The 24,039-nt window shown below is 42.0% G+C and overlaps 1 protein-coding gene across 2 annotated transcripts in view; it reads left to right on the top strand.

Annotated features, from left to right (window-relative positions):
- Window positions 1-24,039, top strand: part of mical3a (microtubule associated monooxygenase, calponin and LIM domain containing 3a) — an 84,583-nt gene that overhangs the window by 56,805 nt on the left and 3,739 nt on the right. Inside the window, exons 25-45 of one of the 2 annotated variants that reach the window (XM_041037487.1) lie at window positions 359-466; window positions 937-1,123; window positions 1,933-2,027; window positions 2,283-2,376; window positions 5,192-5,387; window positions 5,853-6,130; window positions 6,450-6,542; window positions 7,189-7,350; window positions 7,802-7,864; window positions 9,069-9,143; window positions 9,327-9,440; window positions 9,539-9,618; window positions 9,702-11,739; window positions 11,837-11,931; window positions 12,534-12,710; window positions 13,883-13,933; window positions 14,691-14,798; window positions 16,120-16,213; window positions 17,112-17,162; window positions 18,229-18,279; window positions 21,815-21,880. In XM_041037487.1, the coding sequence (XP_040893421.1) occupies window positions 359-466; window positions 937-1,123; window positions 1,933-2,027; window positions 2,283-2,376; window positions 5,192-5,387; window positions 5,853-6,130; window positions 6,450-6,542; window positions 7,189-7,350; window positions 7,802-7,864; window positions 9,069-9,143; window positions 9,327-9,440; window positions 9,539-9,618; window positions 9,702-11,739; window positions 11,837-11,931; window positions 12,534-12,710; window positions 13,883-13,933; window positions 14,691-14,798; window positions 16,120-16,213; window positions 17,112-17,162; window positions 18,229-18,279; window positions 21,815-21,880 (4,276 nt within the window). The remainder of the gene's footprint in view (window positions 1-358; window positions 467-936; window positions 1,124-1,932; window positions 2,028-2,282; window positions 2,377-5,191; window positions 5,388-5,852; window positions 6,131-6,449; window positions 6,543-7,188; window positions 7,351-7,801; window positions 7,865-9,068; window positions 9,144-9,326; window positions 9,441-9,538; window positions 9,619-9,701; window positions 11,740-11,836; window positions 11,932-12,533; window positions 12,711-13,882; window positions 13,934-14,690; window positions 14,799-16,119; window positions 16,214-17,111; window positions 17,163-18,228; window positions 18,280-21,814; window positions 21,881-24,039) is intronic. The other variant, XM_041037486.1, reaches the window with a different exon arrangement.

Here is a 24,039-nt window from a genome sequence, read left to right as displayed (position 1 = left end):
TCTTACGGAATAACTTGTTTGACTGAGGGCAGAAGTTATTTTATCAGCTTTGGAGTTGTTTTTATGAGCTACAGCATGTTTGGTTTGAAACTAGTTACGTAGGCGGGGCCGCCAGCACATCTAAACGCTTGATCACTCAAGCATGGAACCATTGCTTTGTCATGTCTAAGTTACCTGTCAGGCAATGTTATTTGGAAATGCCTTTTGTGTATAAACACTTGTTGCTATGCTGAGTGATCTCCTCACACGCTCCTCATCTGTTTTTCATGTTCTTTCTTTTTTCATCCATCATTTCATCTAATGTTTGTCCACCTGTCTTTTTTTCTCCTTTTTTTTTGTTCTCTAATGCTGTTAATAGCGCTATGTAAGGATGTACACAGGGGGAGTTAGCTCATTGGCTGAGCAGTTAGCCAATCAGCTTCAGTCTCAGGAAGACGCCAAGCCCCCACCTGAAAAGAGGGATTTGGTAAGCACGCTCTTCCAGGGGTAGAAGGTGGCATGTGGCTGCATAACTCAAAGCCTCACTTGCCAGAGAGTGTTGTTTTGTACAGTGATGTGTGGCTGATACATTGATGTGTTAGTTTTCTGTCACAGTTGAACCTTGATCCATCTCCCTTCACCTGTAGAGTGTTTGCTCGACAAGTAACAGAAGTTTGGCCTGCCCTTGTGTTTGTAGATACTTTGTACAGTGATAAAAGATGAGTTGTTTTTTTACTGCACATCCTTGTTTCTAATGATAAATAACCTTTGACTTGCTGTGATGTGGTTGTTAGATTAAAAATAGCTCTGTACGCGGCAAACATCGACAGTAGCCTGGTGAGATTGTGGCTTGTTAATGTTTACTAAATCTTTGATGCACTGAAGCCTCTCCTCTCCATCCTCTCGTGTTTTTTCCCTTTTTACTGAAGACTGATTAAATGCTTTTTCTTTCCGCAGGGCTCTCTCAGAAAAGAGTTCCCTGTCAACATTGGAGGCAGCGACGTTTGCTTCTTCTGTCGAAAGCGTGTGTACGTGATGGAGAGGCTGAGTGCAGAGGGGAAGTTCTTCCACCGGAGCTGCTTCAAGTGCGACTACTGTGGCACCACGCTACGACTGTCCTCCTACGCCTTTGACGTGGAGGATGGTAAGAAGATAACTCTGTGGATTTCTCTATATACCATCTGTCATAAAGTTTTCAAACATCAAATGCAGACAAAAATACATGAAACTTTGACTTAATGATCATAACACCAACCCAATTTGAATAGAGAGCAAATCTGAGTTAGGAAGTATCACATCAGTTTTAAAGCCTCTCTGCAAAACTTGAAAATGTGCAACAGAGGTGCCCCCTAGTGGTCTTATCAAAACAGATATTGTGTCAGACAGACAATGGTACCACAACCTCCAACTCCATCAATGGATCCGACCCAAGAAACACTGGGATGAATGGATTAAAAGCAACACATGAACTGTGCATGAACTTTCACCAGCCATGTCAAAAAAATATGCCAGTAATTTCAAAGATGTTATAGTCAAACAAAATTTCAACAATTTAAATGTGTAAAACTCACTTTTAAAGATATAAAATGGCCTCACATTATATTACAGTGGCTCGTGACCCCAGAGCCGAGTCTCACGATTCCATATTTTTCCTCTCTGGGAGGTGCCTGTTGGGCTCAGGGACAAGCAACGGATTGTTCAATAAGAAAGAAAAGCTGTTTTTTTTTTTTTTTTCCAGAAGTTGTCGTGGGACTGAAACCCACTGATGGTCTGAAATAGAACAAAAAGGAAGATTTTTTTTTTTTTTGATTCTCAGTGACAAACACACAGCCTGTTTCTGCAGACAGGATCAAACCTACAGAGAGTCTGTGAGGTGAAATTTGTGGAATATGTTTATTTATGCATTCAGTATATCTGCTGATTTTCTTTCTGTCTATCTCCTTTATCCCTCAGGGAAATTTTACTGCAAGCCCCACTACTGTTACCGTCTGTCTGGCTACGCTCAGAGAAAGAGGCCTGCTCCCTCCCCTGCTCCAATCACAGCTAAGGTACCTGCTTTTATTTACTAGATGATGATTTTCTGATGGAAAATTTGCTCACAATTAATGAACAAAATTAATTGTTTGGCTTATCTTCAGAATGAAGCGCTAAGGTACGTGGGTTCACACGGGCAAACGTGGGAAGCAGAGTAGAATATTTATCAGTGATCCCTTTTTTAAAATTCTTTCTTTTGTACCTAGATAAGAGCATTTGTTGATGCTTTTTCTGGTGTCTGATTTTATCTGTCTGTCTGCTTTTTGCAGGAAAACCAGGCGCCCCAAACTCCTACGGTGACCGTAGATGCTCCCGGAAGGGCGATGGCAGCGGCAGCCCCCTCGGCCGAGCTCCAGCCCTCAGGTACCCCACTTTCCTCTCTTGCTGTGGCAGTTGTGCCCTGCCGTCTGGCCATGGGTGTGGGAGTTCCTCTGCGTACCCTCCGCCGCACGCTCTCCTGGACCTGCCACCAGGTGGCACACAACCCCCTAGATTCTCCCTTCCTGTGTACCTACTGCATCTACCTCTTCTGCTGTTTCACCATCAATGTCCTGCTCAACCTCCTCTAGCATGACTCTCTTGCCCCTCCTTCCTTATTTCCTTTTACTCTTCGCCAAATTGCTAGTCGGACTGTATAGATTTAGCTGATTGTGTTGACTCACTGAGCCTGCGGAGCGTTCATATAAATCTTGTGGGTCTTCGTCTCAGTGATTACTTTATTTCTTCAAGATGCAGCATTCTTACTGTCTCTGTTAGCAGCCATTTTATGACTAGTGATTGGCCAAGGCCGTTCAGCAGTGCTGTGGCAGAATAATTTTAGAAGTGAATGGTGCATCTTATATTTATTTATTTGTTTTTCTTGGCTTGGAAATTAAAAAGAGTTGGACAGAGTTCCTTCTGGTCAGCTCTGCAGGCAGCAGTATTAACCCTTTGTATAACTCCCTTGTACTGTTTCTCATTCTGACTTCTTTTATTTGATGAGGCAGTAATGTGGCAACTTTCTTAACTCCAAATATCTGTAAGAATTTGGCGTTTAGCAACACATTCACGTATCATATAAGTTTATAAGTTTACCTAAACCGATTTTTGCCTGCCTGTGTTTTTAATGAAGAGCCAAGCTTTATTCCTGTGTGATTGTAACACCTAGTGGCCTGTGACTGCTCTCTTTTACCTCTACCTCCTCCTGTGTGATGTTTCATTTAGAGCCTGCTTTGTGATGTGTTCCTTTCTCTTTGTAAGCTGTTTTGTACCTATTGTATCCCTCTTACTCAAACTCACCATACTGTAATGAAGTGCCTGTACCAGTGCATTTGTGAACTTTACCTTTCCCCCTCCTATCAGAGCAGCTTAAAACTGAGAGCTCTACTAGTGCTTGAATTAGTGCCTGCGATTGGTTCTCTTGTGATTTTCACTCCTCTGTCGCACCTTCTTGGCTGCCCTGTCCTCCTGCATCCCTCAACCTCTCACCCCTGACAGATTGCTTCTAAGACCTACTTCGGTTCGCTCAGTATAGTGCATCCTTGCTGCATTTATTGCTTTGCATACTGTAGTTAAATATAACCATAGAATAGAAAGAGCTGAAATGGGTAGGTTGCTAAGATTCAGAGTAAGTGAATAATTGGAGATTAAGTAAGTAAGTAAGTAAATAAAGTGTAGGCCTGCTGCATTGTGTGGCAAGTGTAGTATTCTAAATTAACAATAGCTACTCATTAATACTTTAATAATACAATATGTGACATTTATGAATGATAATAGCAAAATTAAAGACTTACTTTCATTACTTAAGGGCAACAAGCAATACAATAACCAGAAGATTATCTTCTGATAATAATATTCTCTGTAATTTTTGATTAGGTGGAAAATCACATCATATTGCACACATGAAGTCCATCACTCCGGACCACATATTAACAGGAAGTCAAACTGAAGTAATTCAGAAGTCATTTTGGGATAAATCTCTGTACTATTCACTTAGTTTCTAATGTAATTTTTCATCACTATAATATTTTAGTAAATAATAATCATATGACTAATGATTATCATTATTTAAAATATTGAAGACACATATGAACATATTAGAAAGCCGAAAACTGTGCAAACTGCGTTTGTCAGGTCGTGGGTCGCTTTAGCCCTTTAATTGTTGGGGTTGGTTTTGATGGAAAGGTAAAACAGAGAATTTAAACTGATGAATTTATTTAATTAATGTAATTTAATTAATTTAAACAGGTAGTTTACTTCACAGCTGTCTTGCATTTTCAGCCTTGTTGCCTTGTTGAGAGAAGAAAATAGGAAACCATTGCAGCTGTTTGACCACATTCCTTGTCGACATAAAATAACACACACTGTGCTACTGCATCAAATATCACACATTCATTGTCACACCTATCCTTTTTTAGTGGAATTTACCTTGGGGTCACTGCTTACGGCAGTTGTAATTGAAGGGCAACTGTATCTCAGTTTAAGTGAGTGGAGAGACAGTAAATGTAGAATAACCTTCATTCCACTCACATTCACCAATATGCAATACAATTTCAAAGACGCATTTTGGAAACACAGTTTTAAGATTTGCTTCTCAGGATGGGAAAAAGGCAAGGCACCAACCTTGTACCTATAACTGTAGTATAATAGAACTATTTTAGAGTGTTAAACTAATTTGTGTTTGTTGTGATAATATTTGCTGTAGGAATATAATTTAATGCAATAAATTCAGTTGTAGATCTTAAATTGGTGTGTTGTTGTTGGTTTGTCTTAAAATATACAAAAGTTGCTTTGGTGTAGTGGGAGAAACTGAGAACAAGAAATTTTACAGCAAATTTATGCGGAAATGTTTCACAGTTGGCCGTGTGATGGATTTGATGCTATGACAATAATATTTTCACACACAGACCTTGTGAGTTTGTGTCTGTAATCACAGTAGCTCTCATAAATAGTGATACAGTGGATTTGGTTTAGACCAGTTAATTTATACAGTGAATAAAATACAGTGAGAAGTTTAATCATGCCTCTTACAATCAGTCCTGCATGGCTCCTGCCCTGCAGCGGGTTATGCTCTCTGCTCCTCTCCTCTGGACTGATGCACCCACCTGATTCTCAGTTGTGTTTTTTGCTCTCTCTCCTCTGCCTGTTTGCTTCCAACCTGCCGCCCGCCCTGATGTCATCATTTCACCTGGGGTCTCAGTACCGGAGGTCAACGGACTACAGGAGCCCAGCCTGGCTAAACGACTGCGGGGAACTCCAGAGCGCATCGAGCTGGAGAACTACCGCCTGTCCCTGCAGAGGGAGGAGGAGCTGGAGGAGGTGCCCGAGGAGACGCTGGCAGAACACAACCTCAGCAGTGTGCTGGACAAGGTCACAGATGCCGACTTGGGCTCCAGGTAGGAGCAGAACAACAAGATACACAGTTTTGGTCAGTTAAAAATCCCAACCATTCTCTGTTTCCAGCCTCTGAAATGTGAGGACGCAGCCTGTCTCTGTTTTCTGTCAGCGTAAAACGAATGTCTTTGGGCTAATTGGACAAAAGAAGCAATTTGAAGACATCGCTTTGGCCTCTGGGAAAATGTATTCAGTATGAAAATATTCACAAATTTCTGACACAGACTCAACAGTTAGTTGAAAACTTCATAATTATTCTGTTGAAAAATAAAGGTTATGAAAATAATTGTTAGTTGGAGAACTAGTGCATTTTTTTGTTGGCTCCTTTGTAAAGACTTTATGAAAAGAAATTGAAGAACATTTAGAAAATACAAAATAAGCAGGAGTTTGTTTCTTCACTGACATTGCCTGTTGCCTGCAATAACTTCCTACTTGTTCTAACACTGTGTTTGGACGCCCTCCAACAGCAGCTCAGAGTCAGACATGGAGGAGGAGGATGAGCAGGAGGATCAGGAGGAGGTGGAGGTGGAGCAGCAGCAGCCTCCCAGTCCCTCAGACCTCGGCGGTGTTCCCTGGAAGGAGGCGGTAGAGCTCCATGCCAAACTGAGGGGCGACCGTGGTGACGAGGGGGAGGGCGAGGGTCTGGGCGATGCAGTCAGCAGAGACGGTGAAGTAGATGAGGAGGAGGAAGAAGAGGAGGAGGAGGATGAAGATGAGGATGAAGATGATGAGGAGTCGAGTGACGGTAAATTTGCTTTTCACTCTTGGTGTGATCTGTTTCCTTTTTCTGTATGTTTACACCCCTGTCTAGTCTTCATTTTCTCTGTGTAGGACAATTCAGAACTGCCTTTGCTTTTTATGGAAATCTGTTTCATGTGTAGTGTCACTGTCTCAAACATTGTTCTCCTCATCCTCTGCTTCTTTCCTACCTTTTCTACTCCCTCCTCTTCGTTACGTTCGCCCATGTCCACTGTTTGTGTGTGTGCGTTTTTTGTGTATGTTTGTTTTTTTTTTGTTTTTTTTTTTGTCTTTCTTGGGGGGCCTCTGTCTCCCCCTGCTGGCAGAGGGGGATTATTGCCCCTGGGATAGAGAGCTCCAGTCAGGCCTTTGGCTGGAGAAGTACCTCACAGATGAAGAGGATGTTGCTACGTTTAAAGGTAGCAGGAGAAGTGCCTGTGGATGTGTTTGCAGTCATTTCAGTGTGATGTTTAATTCTGGCTGGTTTGGGTTTCATTTTCAAGGATTTCTACAATAAGAGTGTGGCTTTCCTTTCTTTTTGAGTGCTTTCTTTTTGGTTTGTTGATTGCAGTTGTGTCTTAAAGGAAAGTGTGCTTGTTTATACTGGGAGTCCTATTGTAATCTGCTATTTAATACCCCTGTTTTGTATATGGCTTTAAAATACTAATCTGATAAATGCCAGAGATTTTTGTGTTTTCCACATAGGTGCTGCAGATATGGTTTGGTATTGAGCAGCAATTTTTCTGTTCAACAAATGGACGTTATTTCTTTCTTTAACCTTTTATCTTTGAAGCTCACTGTTATGGTTTGACTTTTTTTTGCAGTCTAGTGCATGCAGCCTCCCTCATCCTTGCCTCTGAAGAGTTTTCATTGCCATTGTATTCTAACTGTGTCTCTGCCTCTCCCTCATTTTTGTCTCTTCCTTCTTTTTCTTCTTCTTCTTCTTCTTCTACCTCTGTGTTTCTCTCGACTTTCCCTGCACAACTGCCCTCTTTCACTGTTCACACAACTTTATCGCAAACCCAAAAACACAACACTGCAACATACGCTGACGCCCCCATTTAGCCAGGAACCTAAAGATCCAACAAGTCCTGCAGCCTGTGGATCCCCAGGCCATTCCAGGTTTGGTGAGAACACACCTGGACTCTGAGGGAGAAAAGGATGGCCGGCCGGCCTTGGCCTCCCAGCTCTCCCAACCCTCTGAGCTCACGCAGCCCTCCTCCACAGGTAACCCAACCAGAGGAGCTGAGCACCGGGGAAGACTGTGGGGCCTCACAATGTTAAGGATCAGGGTCTCATTTCATCAGTGTGGCTGCTGCTGTTCTGTTTTTATGTCTTGTGTCTGCGACAGGAGGATCCACCTCCCCCCCAACTAACCCACCTGTTGTTTATAATCATCTCTGATTTTGTCACATTGCTTTTTTTTTCTTGGAATGTCTAATTTTGTGTTCAGTCTTTTTAATTTGTCATTCAGAGTTGCTATCGGTACGCTGGGGCGAACGTAAAGTTCCAGTGCACCATATAACCCCCTTGTCAGTTCCTTTGATTTTTGTTCTGCTTTGTTCTTTTGTGTTCTCTTTTGTGTTCTGCTATGTCCTTTCCCATGTGTCTAATTACTTTACTGTTATTTCCCTGCCATCTATCCCTCGTTGTTCTGTATCCTCTGGTTTGAACATAGCACCTGCCCACACATCCGCCCGACACGAGGCAGTGAGAATCTGGTTGGAGTCCATGTCTGGAGGTAGCTCAGACTTCAAAGGGATCGTGACATCCTGTCTAAGACTCGTATTCTTACCTGTCTGTTGGCTGGCCTTTTCCTGGAGCATGCAGAAACACGTGCAGAGTCCAGTAAACTCACATGCATGCATGCTGCAAAGCTGTCACTCTCAAGAGTTCTTCTCTCTTGGGCTCAGATCAGCGCCTGTATTTCACCTTCCACGGCCCAACCTCTCATCCTACCCTTTCCAACCTCCAAAACATGTATTTTCTCTTTACTTACATAGTATATTGCACTGCAGTGTAATGTATTCCAGGGACAGATGAGCTATCAAGGCTTGAAAACACTTAATACCACAGTGTTTCTTGCCCTTGATGGGTAATATGTGAGATGTTTCATTGGGATCTGCTGTCACTGTTACATTTTTGGACTAACCCCTTAATGGCACTTGTACTTGCTCAAGGTTCAGAGAATGAGGCTGCTGAAGTACTTTGTCAACTGTTTAAAAGCTTGAATGAATGGAATGAGAGTCCTACACTCATATTTGGTTTCATGGGCAGCGCTTGTGTTGTGGGTTAAAAGCTTAATAGAGATCTCCTTGTGCTCAGACCTACTAGAATGAGATGTTCTTTCAGTATGTGTTCATGCACCCACAGGAACAATGGCCCATTTAGTGCATTTAGCACAAATGGTGGTTATGTTGTCATATTATTTCAAAATTGCATGAATTAACTGTGTCAGGTTATTTCCTTTTTGCAGTTTTTTTTTTTGTTGGGGAAAAACAGTCTCGCCCAACAAATTGCTGCTCGTCTCTTAACCAGTGTCATTAACATTTTTGGTTGTGCTTTTGCTTGATTTAAATGTCATCCATTTGCTGCTTTATAAATGGATAACTGCATGTATCTATTTACTAATGCTACTCTGTGCCCATCTTTTGTTCATATTTATTGACAGACTTATAATCTATGATTTCATTTGTTTGCAAAACTAATCTTTTTTTTTTTTTGGCCAGAACATTTTCTTTAAACAGATTTTAGTTTTGAAACATTTTCATCTTTTCTCAGCCTTTAGCTTTAGCTTTTAATTGCCTCCAGCCAGAGTTCCTGAAAATAGTTCAGTTAAGGTTAGGTTGTGAGGAAGTTGCAGGAAGTTCTCGCTCTGTTAATGACTGAAGACAGAATGTTTTACCCTTTTCGACTCATTTCTTACCATCTCTTTGTTGCGCCAGAGCCCTGTGAGGATGAAGACCTGGAAGCAGAAGCAGACAGCCCGGATATGGAGCCGGGTACAGAGATGGATCAGGGTAAGCTGTCAAATTAATTCACAAATAATAATGAGACCATTAATTCTTCCACATGGGCATGGACTTTGGTTTACAAAGAACTCATCACAATAAAATACTGGAAATATTTATAATATTTCTAATTTTAAGTTAGAAAGTTGTGTAACAGTGCAGTATTTCATAATGTTGTGTTTTAAATTGCAGATGACATCCCTTCAGATGCAGAAGCTGAGGCTCGTTTGCACCAATCAGGGCAAGCTGAAGCACTTCCAGAAGAAGACAAGAGATCTGAAAGTTTGGGAATGGCCTCCAGTATTGGTATGTCACTAATTATTCCTTCAAATAGCTCATTTGCATATATGTATTTATTACAAGAATAGACAGCAGTACAGTTTTGTTTTTTTCTGTACATTCAGAACCATCCAGCATCAGCCCAGTGCAGAAAGAAGATGTTGTCCTTTCCCCTCTCAAACCATCACCAGAGCCTGAGACACAGGTGAGATTATTCCAAACCTATAAAGTTTAAGATTTGTGATGGTAGTTTTGACTAAATCCTAAGCTTCTCTGTTTCTTTTCCAGATACCTCTTGTGATGTCTCCAGGAACCCGCTTTTTCCCAGACCCGTTCATACCTGAGGAAACAAAGCCAGAGAGGACAACTCCTTCCCCAGCTGCCAAGAGCCCACTGTGTCCTTCTCCTGCTCCTGTCCAGGATCCCTTTCCTGTCCCTTCTCCTGCTCCTCCTGCTGCTTCTCCCATCAATGTCCCAGCCTCATTGCCTCCCACTTCACCCACCATATCACCTGTCACCTCTCCACTCAAACCAGCAATCAAGTCACCTGTCAGATCCCCTGTCAAATCTCCGGCTAGCTCACCAATCCGCTCTCAGCCCACCCCACTACCAGAGACTCGCTCACCGAAATCTCCGGTCTACCCTCACCGCTCCATTTGCCCTCTCACGGGTAACCCCCTCTCCCCAATTTGTGCCCAGCCTTTGCCTTGTCATGAACCGTCATCGCCCCTCTCTGATTCGCCTGTCAGAACTCAGCCTGTCCCTGCAGTCACTTCAACGCCCGCCACCAAAACTGACAAGGGCACACCAGAGCACTCTATAGATTCTTCAGCAGAGGAAACTCCGTCTAAAAAAACAGATATCATTGAGGAATTTTGGTTAAAGAGCGCTGAGATAAGGAAAAGCCTCGGCCTGTCTCCTTTGGATCGCAGTAGCAAAATCTTAGAGAAGAGTGTTGTTAAGTCTCCAACGCAGGACCCTACCCCTGTCAAGACACAGTCTCCAGATGTGTCTGAGGAACAGAAACCTGCCTTTACTGGTCGCGCTGTCATTCGTAGGCTCAACATCACTCTAGAGGGTCAGGTCATTACTCCCATTGTTCCTGCGGAGCCCAAGAGTAATGGCTCCGATAAGAGGGACCTCAGCAGCAGCTCTGGCTTGGGCTTGAATGGGAGCATGGCCACGAGCCAGACGGCAAACAGTGACAGCTACAACATGTCTGACTCCACTATGCTCACCCCTCCCTCCAGCCCACCGCCACCCGTGCCTGCTAATCAGTCTCCAGCTGTGCTGCGGCAGCAGAGACACCAGGTGTCCTGGAGCAACGGAACAGAAAAACTTCCGTCTGAGCGTGCCAAAGAGCCGGCAAAAACCAAGACTCCTGTTCCTGCGCCAAGGACCCAGCTCAGCCCCGTGTCTGCGCCCAAGCCTGCGCCCAGGAAAGTCTCATCGCCACAGGCAGCTCCAGAAGCAGCTCCAGTGGTTGTTATGAGGGAGAAAAAGAAGCCTCGACCAGAGGAGGCGAGGAAGTCATTTGTGGAGACGGTGGAGGAGATTCCATTTGCCGATGATGTGGAGGAGACGTATGACGAGCGGACGCCCGAAACGAGCATGAGCAAGTATTATACTCCACCCACCAGCAAGCCCATTAGGGAAAAACCTCCTCTGCATCTGGCTTTAGCAATGGAAAACGGTAAGCCCAATATCCCAGGCAACGCACTCTCTAAGACCCAGAGGGCAACTCAGTTCTCTCCAGAGGCCAAGGAAATCGCAGAGGAGAGAATGAGGGCCAGGGAAAAGTCTGTCAAGAGCCAGGTACTAAAAGACGCCATGGCCAAGCAGCTGAACAAAATGAAAGAATCTGACATTGACAAGGGTGCCTCACCTAAAGTGGCCTGGAGTGTAACCCCTGAGACCTCCGCAAAAAGTAAAAAGTCAGCCGGATCTCCGAAGACATCGGCCGTGAAAGCCCTGGAGTCCAAAAAGACAGAGACCCTGCCAGAGCGTTTCTTCAGCAGCAACAAGAGCCTGGACAGCTCTGTGGCTTCGTCCGACGGCTCCTCTACGAGCAAGAGCAAGAAAAGAAGTTCCCTCTTCTCGCCGCGCAAGAATAAGAAGGAGAAGAAAGCTAAGAACGACAGCAGCAGGGTTTCTGGCACAGATGAGACACCACCCAAACACAAGTCATTATGGAAGGCTGTGTTCTCAGGGTACAAGAAGGACAAAAAGAAGAAGGATGACAAATCGTGTCCGAGTACGCCGTCCTCAAGCTCCACCACTCAGGACTCTGGGAAGAAGAGAGCATCACCTCTTGGGAGATCATCAGGTGAGAAAGGTGATCCAGAGCTTGAAATGGTGATAACTGAAGCTCCAGAAAAAAAAGTAACAAACCCATTGATTTCTTTGCTTATTGTATGTTACAGACTTGAAATCCCGCAGAAACTTGAGCTTCTCCGAGGACTCCGACCTGTCCTGCGATGATGTTCTGGAGAGATCCTCCCAGAAGTCAAAGGCAGATGTGAGTAATGATGGACGCAATCAGAAATGTCACATCTTTGTCATTCGGTATTTAGACATGTAGAGCTTCGCAAAGCCAGCCTGAGTTAACTGAGCTCATTTTTGATAAGATGCTCTAGTCCGTAAAACATCCGCTGACCAATCAGTGAAGACCAGCTCCTCAGATACTGACTCAAAGGTGCAGTTTAGATCAGGACGTGAGTCATCACCTCTTGAAAATATGGAACCTTTTGAACAGTTTCTGATCTTGGTGTTGTAGTTAGAGTGAGGCCGGATTCTTCATCGTCTATTTTTCACCTCACATTTATCAGCAAAATCAGACGCTACACCATCTTTTTTTTCCAAAGTGGAAGCCAACAGCAATATCTCTCTAGCAGCAGATGTGTACGTCCAGTTAGATGTAAAGCACAACACCTCAAGAATATTTCAAATGTCTGATATCCGTCCCTGGCAGGTAGCTTTACGAGACAACTGTGAATAAAACAACATTAGCAGACAGGCTTTGCGAGGCTGGACGTGTCCTCAGCACTCCCATTTCATCTGTTTCTGTTTTGCTTCCTTTTAAAACCAACTTTCCGTTTAAATAATTTCTCCCACTCCCAGCGGCATATGGACATCTTTGACCTAGTGTCAGGCATGCAGAAGGAAGCGATAAAGGAGGAGAAACTGGAAAAAGAGAGAAGGAGGGAGTTAAAGGAGAGAAAGAGGGTGAAAGAGAGGCATAAAGAAAGAGAGCGGGAAAAAGAGGTTGATCGAGAAAAGGAGAAAGACGATGAGGAGGTATTGTGCGGTGGTGGTTTGATGATTTTGAATTTCAAATAAACATTATATGTGGGACTGTTCACAAGTTGTGTTGGACTTTTGAGGATAACCACGAATTAACTCATAAAATACTGATGTTCTCATTTTTTAAGGAGCATTGGGGAAAAAAAAATTTTTTTCCTCAGAACAAATCATACACCCAAATCATGATTAAAAACACATTTTCAGCACCATGATTTGACATATTAAATATGCATCAGAATGGTATGTGTTAGCAAAATTACTCAGTGTGTTAATTCTTCAAGAGACTGGTTTCATTAAATATGTTGGAGGCATAGATCTTCCTGGGACTGAGTAGAAATTCAGCACACAAACCCCCAAATTTCTATTATATGAACTCCTTTATTTGAATTCATTTGCATTCATTATGTTTATGGCTGAAATTCAAAATGATTGTCTCAGCTGCTGCTCAGTCTATGTGTGTGTGTGTGTGTATCTGGTGGTTTTGATAGATACAGTTGAGTTCAGGGCCAGAGGCATGAATCCATTAACCATTGTAAGCACATTTATAAAACTCAGACGTGCTGCCGTTTTTGTTTGCTTCATTTTGACGACATATGAAGAGAATGAATTGACATTTTCTTACTTTTCATGAATATAGATCTGAATTTGGACTTAATGCAGCTACAGTAACGGGAGGTTAAAGCTCTATCATGCCTGCCAGGCCGAGTGTAATTCAGTGAGAACCCACAGGAGTCGTGCAGACTAGTCTTTAGAATACTGTTTATAGTTTTCCAGATTTGTGAGTGTATTAGTTACAGGGATCGTTGTAGAGTAGTATTGAAAAGAAACAGTCCTTTCTTACCACTTCATGGGAAGACAGGTCTCTAAAATCGTTGGACTTAGAATGTGTTGTAGTTTCTTGCAATGTGATTTGTAATTTAGTTTTTGGTAGTTTCGTTTGACTAATTTTGAATTAACAGATTTATAAAATGTCGCTGCACCCTGTCAGATTTTTGTTTTGGTGTGGGATATTAACATTGCCTGTTTTGATCATACCTGCTAAATTAGTACTTTTTTTTTTGGTTTGTTTGTTTTATTTTGACCAGTTTAACATAATCATTAACCCATTTAATCATATCATCTGTATCATGTTTGTTTCCTCCCTTTTATGTTTTGTCTTCCCCAAGTCTGTTTATGTTCCTCACGCACTGGCGTTCAAGAGATCGTACGCCACAAAGGTAGTATTACATACGTTCCCATTGATAACTCCCTCCACACCCCCAACCCCCTCTGCGCATGTGCCAGTTACTATCATAACACTTCATGTGCGTCTGGCCTCAAACTAACCGCCCTCTCTGGATGCATGTGACAGTCGGACCTTAGCGCCCACTCACTCACTGCTGGATATCCACTCTGTTAAAACATTACTTTTCCAGTCGCACTCACTCTTTCTGGTCACAATGATGCTGCTGCATCTCTTGATATCAGGGACTGTTCCTGTCTGACTGGTATATTAACATGTCTATCTGTCACTGCGGCACTATTTTTACTCCAGTCTGGCGACTGGAATAACTTTGACACATTTCTCCTCAGAACTACTCTGTCTTTCTTCTTATTTACACCAGCTTTTTATGTCCTCACAAGTCATATAAAAAGGGGAAACATCCCCTGCTTATTCGCATACTTTTTTGCCTTTTATTATGGAAGGTTTCATAACGTGAAGAGAGATTATAACTGTGAGAGCTGCAGTGAAGTCGAGATATGTGTAACATTGTTTTATAAGATGTTTATTCTACCATACCTTGCCTAAAGAAGTGGATAGATGTGTAGTGAAGCAAGAGTATATTGTGCTACCTGATGTTGTTCCTCACCTTCTAGAAGATCCAATCAGCCCCCCCTCTCCTGCTCAGTTTTTTGTTTTTTTCTGAAGGGCCAGGGCCCTACGGAGCCATGGGAGTGAGACTTATTTAAGTCACGTTTTTGTTGTTCTACCAGAAAACCTACACCGAGGAAGAGCTGAATGCCAAGCTGACACGAAGAGTCCAGAAAGCTGCGCGAAGACAAGCCAAGCAGGAGGAACTCAAGAGGCTGCACAGAGCCCAGGTAACTGACCCGCAGCACTTTGCACCGTTACCCAGATCCCTGCTGCCCACATGCCGAGGTGGTTACTGACTAGCTACATATATTTATATATATTTAACATGACATGACATGACATGAAACAGTATCACAGTTACTCATATCATGCATCTCAGAGAATAGGTATATGTAGGTCTGTATATGTATACAGGCCAAATTCATCTTGTGGTCAGGAAATTCACTGTGATTAATTGATTGATTAATTGATTAACTGATTGATTGATTGATTGATCGATTGCTGTCTCTTCTCCAGGAGCTGTGGTTAGCTGGCCTGAATTTGTGCCTCCTTTTGCTAGTGGCTATTTGCAGAACCCAAACCACTGCTTCTGATTTAGCTCCTGCTGCTTCATAGCACTGATAAAGTCAAGTTAATAAAGTCAGTTAATATATCCAGCAGTCAATAACCAATGCTACCTGTAATTGTGACAGAGATTGCAGTAATATATCATTGTAATTATGTCGAATTATTCTAAAAATGTAATAATACTTTCACTATTCCCATGCTGCTTTAAGGAATTATAGTTATATTTTATCATCAGTAGTTCAAAAAGAGGTAGAGGTATCAGCTGTGGAATCCTGACTCATTATGCCTCCCACTGACTCTGCGGCCTTGGCCTCCAATAACCGAATCCTTAACCAGAGATATTCATTGACAAGTCCCTGCTCTTCTTTTGATAGCTGGTTGATAACTAAAGCGCTTTCCACTAGAAATTTATTTTGATTTAAATGTTTGAGTGCCTCAAAAAGCCAGACATTTTAGCTGCCTGTGTGCTGCATCTGCTCATGGAGTTTAATTCACAGGGTTAGCAGCATGTAAAACAGACTCAAAAGTCTCAAGAGGCTGCATCCCTTCAATTACTGCCTCCTTTAGCTTGCAACTGCCAATAACAAGTGTTAGTGTGATGAGGTACGAAGAGGGAGAACTATGAAATATAAATAGTTTTTGGTGAAAATCATGAAATTGTATTTTTAATGGCAATCAGAACAGGCTTACTTACTTGGAGAGATTAATGTAGTTCTAATTAGCTGAGCTCCCAATGTGCCTGAAAACATTTATTTTTAATGAGAGTGAACTGTTGCATCAATGGAGTGTTGAAGGTTACCTCTGCAGCTGCCTCCCGTCGAAAGTTTTGGGACAGATCAGTTGTAATTAGCGGTCGATGTTATTGTTCCGTGTGCCAGTGTGAGGGAACTTGAGTTGTTTATCATGCGCTTGTTGTCACTGTGTGTTTACGGTCGAGTGCGTTTCATTAACAATGCGACCCCACCCGTCCCGTCTGTCCAGATTATCCAGAGGCAGTTGGAGCAGGTGGAGGAGAAGCAGAGGCAGCTGGAAGAGAGGGGCGTTGCTGTGGAGAAGGCTTTGAGAGGAGAAGCAGGTAACGACTTGTTACTTACACCTTCATTCATTTTTAAACAAATCAATCTGGCCATCCCATGTGGCGCGGTGGATCAGATTCGCTGCTCCAGTTAGACATAACACACTCAGCGAACTTACGGGTGCAGTAAGTTTCATAACTCTCTTATTATTAACATTTTACAAGTGATTTACTGTACGTATGACTATTAAATCTTGTTTTTGTGCCAGTGCTGGCTCCTTGAGACCGTGTTTTATCTTTATATGATATGAGTTCAGTCTTTCTACAACTCCAAAGGGAATAATTATATTATTGACTATTAGGATGATGTAACATTGAATTGCATTACCTCAGAAAAGCTGTCCCTCTGCGGTCATTTGATCTTTTAGATCGTGTTGAAATCACCTTCTGCATTGACCATTTATTCAGTCGTACTGACGAGTATTTCAGCACAGAGATTTGAGTGCAGAAAGACATGTTTTCTTCTCCGAAGTAATAAACCCAAATTGGTCTTGACAAGGGACTATCACAGACAATATACTTCTGAGATGAAGAATACATTATTTAATAGTGAGCCGCACGGTTCATCATTTGGTACAGTTTTATAAGCATGTGGAGCATGAATAGTGCTCAGCAGCAATAACACATTATTGAAGTGATGTGAGTTTTGTATGCGAGTAAGGTGCTGAAGTTATCCTCTAATGGTGTTGACAGTTTATTCCTTCCTGATTTACTCGATGGTGATGGTAGCAGAATGAAATAAAGGCTTTTATCATGCAGATGCATCCACATAAATACACTGAACATTTCTCTAAATTTTCCCACCAGCCATATAACTGTTTACTTTTCCCCATCAGCTGTTCCTACAGTCAAATGTTTGAGTATGTTTTAACATGTTTACTACTCTACTCTCTTAAAGGATTGTATAAAGGTACTTATACATTACCCAAACAGCACAAAAGAAGATCAGGTATTAGATTTACTGTAGTTTCCTTTATTTTTTTGATTATTATTATTAATGACATGTGACACTGTTATGTAGGCTCCATCTGTGGTGACACACTGCAACAGTTCTCCATCTCTGAACATGTCGATCTCTGTTCGTTCATGACATGTCCGCCATTGTCAGTCTGAGTTGCATGCGAATCAGGAGAATGTGTGTCCCGACATAGATTTGTGTGTGCTCATTCTGGATGTGGTTATGTCTTCTTCACTGCCTCTCAATGAGGAGAGTTTCAGTACCGTGATCAAGACTCAGATCACGTTATGTTATTTTACAAATCCAATCAGAATGTAAGAAATCAAATTTAAATTGGTTCGCAAGCTGACAACTCCGTTATTACAATTTTTTTTTTTTTTATTGAAAACATTTGCTGTGGCTGAGTGACTTGATACAGATGTTTGCTGAGATCTTATCTATTATCATTTTTATTATGGTGAGTAACCACAATTGGTACTTTTTTTTCTGACTTTATCTTTTGCACTCAGCTGCTCTTTCAGTCAGAAATAACGAAGTATTAAATCATATCATTGTAATCGAACATCGGTGCACATGGATTGGATGGTACATAAATGGAGAAAAATTAAAGCTTTTCTCGTTGTTTGAGTGAACTACAACTTTGTCAAATCAAATGTACATAATACAAGACAAAACAACATTTTCCTCGATATGTCAGCAAAGAACGCAGCCCAGGAGGCTTTCTGTGAAATTATGCAGACTGAGCCAGTACACAGCAATACAGCAAATCTATGTAGCAGTCTCTTATTGTTTTGGGAAATGTCATGTACTGTAATATTGCACAAGACACATTTGACTGCATTATGCACCGTGGTGAGTACTGATGGGACTCTCTTTGTTCTGAGTGTTGCTGCTGCAGTGTGTATGTGTGTATCTGTGTGTTTGCAAGAACATGCATGACTTGCTGGAGAATTTTATGTGTGTGTGTGTGTGTGTGTGTGTGTGTTTGTGTGTTTGTGTGCCCAGTTTGGGGCTGTGTAAAATAACTCCTATCTCTAATATATCCCTGTCATTGTAGACTATTGGGGAGATTCTAATTACAGTGAAATCCTGGACTTGCATCTGGGCGGTATGTATTTCAAATCTGTCGCTTTAAAACTAACCTAATGGCTAACCCAATCTGTCCTCCCACCCTTTTTTTTTTTTTTACTACTTGATCTTTGTACCCCTCATATCTACCTTGACTTGCTGGCTGATTGGCTGGCTGGCTGGTTTATTGGCTGGCTGGCTTTTAGCCTCATTGCACTACTTTCTGCTCCGATACATCTCCCTCCCTCCTTCTTCCCCCATTTCCCCATTCCTCCACCCTCACTGGGTTTCTAGTTCAGACACTCTTTACGTCAAACAGAGATCAGACACTTGGCCTCGTGCTGTCCTCTTAAGATCGTCTTTGATCTTTATAAACTTATGAATGATGAATGAATGAATTAATGAGTAACTTTTGTCATTTCTCAGCAAGTAGACTTTACAATGCAAACTGCAGCAGGAATGTCAACTGCGACATATTGCGAGGCAGAATTCCAAACAGCAATATACATTAAATTGTGTTGTGCTAAATGTGCTGAGGACCACTCTCAACAGTGACAACAAAATAAAAATAGCAGAATAATGCACTGACGTTGTTTACCATGCAAATTCATACTACATCCCGAACACGCTCATTAAAGAGTGTTTCCTTCAAAAAATGTGTTGGAAATTCTTTGCATATTTATGTAAATGCACAGTTTTTCTACCAAAATCATTAGAATGATGTATGAGATAGGAAAACAGTGTAACAAGTATATGGGATTCTGATGACTGGTGGTATTCTGTTTTTTTTTTTTCTTATTGTCAACGAATCTCATGCATAAGACCAAACCCAGCAATTAATCCTGATCTACCAGGTATTCAAAACCCAGTATATCTTATTTCTCTCCGTTGAGAGCTCCGTTGATGTCCAGCAGCTATTGCACTGGGTGAACATGGGCACGTAGATTAATTTGGGGTCTGTTCAACTTCACCTGTCCTGCTGACATAAACTAGAGCACTAAGTGTATATTGTTCCGCAGCTGAAAATAGTCCCCAATAATTTCACTTTCTCTTGTTGTTGTAACATTTGCTAAAAACTGCATCGCCCAGCTCCACTCAGGAAGTCAGAAAGTGTTTCGATTTGGTTTTGGTCTTTTCATTGGATTTGTCTATAGACAGAACAGAAATGTATAATAACACCAGCCATACCCTTTAAAGGAGTTATTACAAAGAACACGAATTCATTTATCTCCCTGTTTTGTTTTGTTTTTTTACAAACTGTAACATCACATCTACTTTTCAGTATTAAGCTGTCTTGACATTATATTCTGCTAAACAGATAAACATGAGATTGTGTCATCTGACATTTTTGCTTCATCTCACCAAGTCGTGATTGTTATGAATGTTTACAGTGAAGCTAAAATATATTAATATTATAACTTTTGTTGTACAAAACATCATATCATAGATGAAGAAAAAGCACAGTATTATACAAAAGAGGCGTCTGCTCTTACAAACACGGAACCTCCTCTACCCACATACACTGTGTATGTGCAAACTTGCCCTGGACTGACTCATACTAAACTGCTGGCCTGGCTCTTAGCTTCCCATCAGAGCTCTGTGCTTCTGTAGTTCTGCCCTGTAGTAAGGCTCCCTTGACTTTCTCATACCTCCTCAGTTGCATAACTCCCCAAGTGTGTGTATGTGTGTGTGTGTGTGTGTGTGTAAAGTATGTGCTAATAGGCAATGTTGCAACCCTTGACCTTTAGCTGTGATTAATCAGCAGTAACATTGTCCACCGTGTCTGGGTGAGACGTCTTGTGCTATATGTTGTTATCCTGTAAACTGTGGCCTTGTTTGAATATGAGCGGAAAGCATCTTGTCCTCCTCATGTCTGCTCTGAAGTCAGCAGGCTGTTTGCTGAAAAGCTGTGTTTGTCTTCTAGCTATTCATGTAAACATGAGTTTCTAGAATTCGTGTTTACATGAATGACCAGAAGGAGGGCAAAGAGGTTTCATTTCCACATATTTGGGCAGGGCCTGCGCTTCTCTGTGGTTTTGTCATGCTGGTTGTTGTCACTCATCAGGCAGAGGATTGCGTGGAGTTGAATTGACATAAAGATGTACGTACACAAAGCTAACTGTCTGACCAAAGGCATGAGGTGTTGTTAACTCAAATCCAGCGTTGTTTTTAAACTGGATGTGGTGTGTCTGGAGAAGGACTTCTGCTTGCTGACAGTTTGGAACTGGTCTTCTTTGTCTTGCTTGGTCAAGAAATGAGGAACTGAAGCATTTTGACTGACTACCAGATTTTAAGGTTCACAGTTGCTTTCATGGTTGGACCTAAGCCCTGCAGGGGGCACCAAAACTAAAGCCAGGATTAGTATGTCTTGTACTCTGAGACTGCGAGTTTTATGCAATTTTCCTTTTAATTTTCACCCTCCACTTGAGTGACTATAGTACAATTAAGGATTCATTGAGCGTTCAGTGGTAACAATGCATTTCATAACCATATTTGCATGATTTGGTGAAGCTATAAAAATTTCATTAGGACTCCGATCCGTCCAAACAGATCTTCCACACTGCAGTTTCCTTTTTTTTCTCTGTGATAGTCCCTTGTAGTAATTATCCAGTATTTCACTCTTCCAGACTCGTGTCAGCCTCCTATTTGTGTCGTGTACTGATGCATACTTTATTTGTGTAAGATGTGTCTCCCTTAGTTATCTCCACATTCTCCCCTGAAGCTCCTTTCCCCATTTTAAGTTATTTATTTTTCATCCTGCACTCACGTCGCAGTCTTTATTTGGGGAGCTTAATAAGGTAGCATCCACTATCTATGATCTTAGTTTTTTGAGAAAATCTGTTTTGCGGGTGCATATTAGAAAAAGTCCTAATTTGCACTTCAAATGTAGCTACACTTCAAAAGTCACCACACTGGAAACAAATTGAGCCGGGTGGTCTAAACATGTTGAAGTAGTGTTTACAAGGAGAGGCTGAAACATCTTTAAAGAAGAAGCAATTATCTGTGTCTGTGAGCAGAGATGGATCTCCTGGTGATCAGTAATGGCTTTTATAATGGATTAAACTCTTTTGTGGATTGTAATAAACACTGGACACATGACTGCAAACAAACAACAGACGCAGGGTGCTGTTGTCTAATTGAAGATTATCTGAAGGACTGCAGATGCAGGATCAAACAGGAGGATTATTTTCCCTTTTTGTGCTCCAGATTTTCTGTCTTCTCTTGTTTCCGTTTCCTTTTTTTTTCTTACCCCTTTTTTCATCTCTCACACCACACAGATGATCTCTCCCACCTCCTCTCTTTAGGTGATTTGTCTTCTCCCTATCACAGTGCTCTTGCCCTCCTTTGATTTTCTTTGATGTTCTTTCTTCCTCATCACACCCCTCTTTCTCCTCCTTGCCCTTCTCCTTTCACCCTCCTCCCACACTCTGTCCTCTAATCTCTCTTTCTCTCTAACATCTCTGCTTTTCCTCCTGCGTTATTTCCACCATTCTTTATCTCTCTCTCTCTCTCTCACCCATCAATGCACCCATCTATGTCTCTCCCTCACACTCTTTCCCTCTGTCTTGTGGAAGTTGAGCCCTTTGTGGGGATGCCACGCCGAAGACCTCTCTCCTTCTGCCCCTGCTGTTCCCCTGAAGGTAACGTAACCCTCGCCGCCTCTGCTGACGGTTGTGGCGGGTTACCATGGCAACCGTATGGATCTCCAGAACCGGGTTCTCCCCCTTCTCCCCCCCATCCTCTTCCTCCTCTTCCTGTCCTCACCGTTTTGTATGTGATCAGGCTCAGTAGATTTCCCCAGAATCTTCTACCATTGTATCAAAATGCATGATGTCACAGTTACTGGTCAATTTCTTATTCTTGTTTACCATTATATTACACAGACTTATTTTATCTGCAAGTCTGGTTAGAGTTGCTAGACTGTAATCTTTCCTGGATCAAATAAGGAGCCAAACAGAGCCGCTATTGTTATTATAAACTCTTATACTAGAATCTTGGCTCCCATGAGGTGGATGGGCTTGAACAGGTATATATTTTTTAGGGTTATGTAACCTGTAACCCCACACAATGATGTAGTTAGATTATGACATGACCCTTGACTTCGGCAGTTTTCCTGCCAAACTCGGCTACTTTTTTATTTAAGTAGACAGGTAAAAAAGTATTCTGGGTGGGCTATGAACATTTGAGGTACTTTTTTAACTATTTGGGTGGTTTATGGAAGATTAGCCTGTATTCCTTAAAAATCAGCCCTTCCTCTCTTTTGAGTAGTGCAGTTGAGATTGACAGGGTATTATATAAATGAAGACATTTAATGTTTAAGGCATTATTCAGAAGACTTGGGTAAAAAAAATAAATGTAACCACAAAAGAAAATGGCTGCCATTAAGATGCTTGGACAGATTGTAGGCTTTGATAGGGCTACTTTTTGTCAGTCATATCTGGCAACACTTTGTATTTGTGCCGAGTTACTAAGCTATGCTAAACCTCCACTATAGTACAATTAAGGACTGGCTAATCACTGTGCAGGGGCACAGTTTAGCGAATGGTCAATTGTAGCCTAGCAACATGTGAATTCATACTTATGGCCATACAGTACGTTGCAACTGTAATGCGAACTAATATTCTCATTCAACCACACAAGTGTAGTGTAGGAGATGGAGGTAGAGAAAAGATATTTCTTTATATTATTCTCAATAGCAACAGTCACTTTAAGGGGGAACCTACTCTCCTGACGTGTGTCTTTAATCAACAGCATGTGTTCTGTTTTCTGTTTGGCTAAAATGAATTGTAAAGATGCATAGTCCTCCGCAGTATCCATTTTTTTCAGATTTTCTTAGGAATTCTGCTCCTTATCCCTTGAATGTTAAAAGTGTCTCACAATCATAAAATGATAATGAAACTGAGCGGTGAACGCCTGAAACGTGGTTAGCTCCCAGGCAAGCTTATGGTTCACGGAGTCAGAAACTTGCATGGTGTGGTGTTTTGTTCTAAACATTCAAGTCTTAAAATAATAATGGATCGTCTGGTTTGTTCCTGTATCTAACTGTCACTGGAAATTTTGCCTGAGCTTCTAATCTGTGTAGAGAAAAACGCTTTTATTTTTTGTGTGCGAGCTGGTTTTTGCTCCTTTATTGCGGTTTTTGCCTTGTACCAATGGTTCTTCTCTCCCTTTGTGTTCGGAGCCTAGAGCTGAGGGTTGGTGGCAGTGGAACAGGCTGAAATAGCATAAGAGAAACAGAAAGACACCCATTGTAGGATAGGTTTGGAAACTCAGTCTTGTTTTTGTAATTCCTCCTTTGTTTCCACATGTATTCCTCACCAGTGTGAGCAGCTCTTCTCCAGCTTTGCCTCTCTCTGTCCCTTGTTTGTTAATTAGCGAAAGCCAGCCCCCGAGACCACAACCATGCAATTTATGTGTGTACGATGTTTTTCCTTTTCGTTTTGCAAGAGCCTCCTCTTCCCCAGCTAAGTATGTCACGCTGCATTGAGGTTTGCCTGTCGGTGTTTCATTGAAACTGCTTGGCTCCACCTGCTGCAGTCAGATAAATGAAAGGATGCATCGCCTCAAGCGGGCAGACCTTTCTAAGCATGCCACATTGACCGGGCTTCTCTGCATACAGTGGTGCTGCAGGAGAAGTGTGCAGCCTTTCCGTGCTCTGACTGATTGTGCTGATTATGAAAACTGCACAACTCCAATGCATGATGTCAGAAGCACCGAGCGCGCTTTTTCCCTCAGGCAGGCTTAATAGAGGAAAGTGAACTTTGCTATCGGTCTCAGTGCCAAATCATCCCATGAACAT

This window comes from Toxotes jaculatrix, chromosome 5, assembly GCF_017976425.1.
Source record: "Toxotes jaculatrix isolate fToxJac2 chromosome 5, fToxJac2.pri, whole genome shotgun sequence".
Lineage (NCBI taxonomy): Eukaryota > Metazoa > Chordata > Actinopteri > Toxotidae > Toxotes > Toxotes jaculatrix.
The sequence above is the reverse complement of the archived record's forward strand: the minus strand, read 5'-3'. Positions and strand labels throughout refer to the sequence as shown.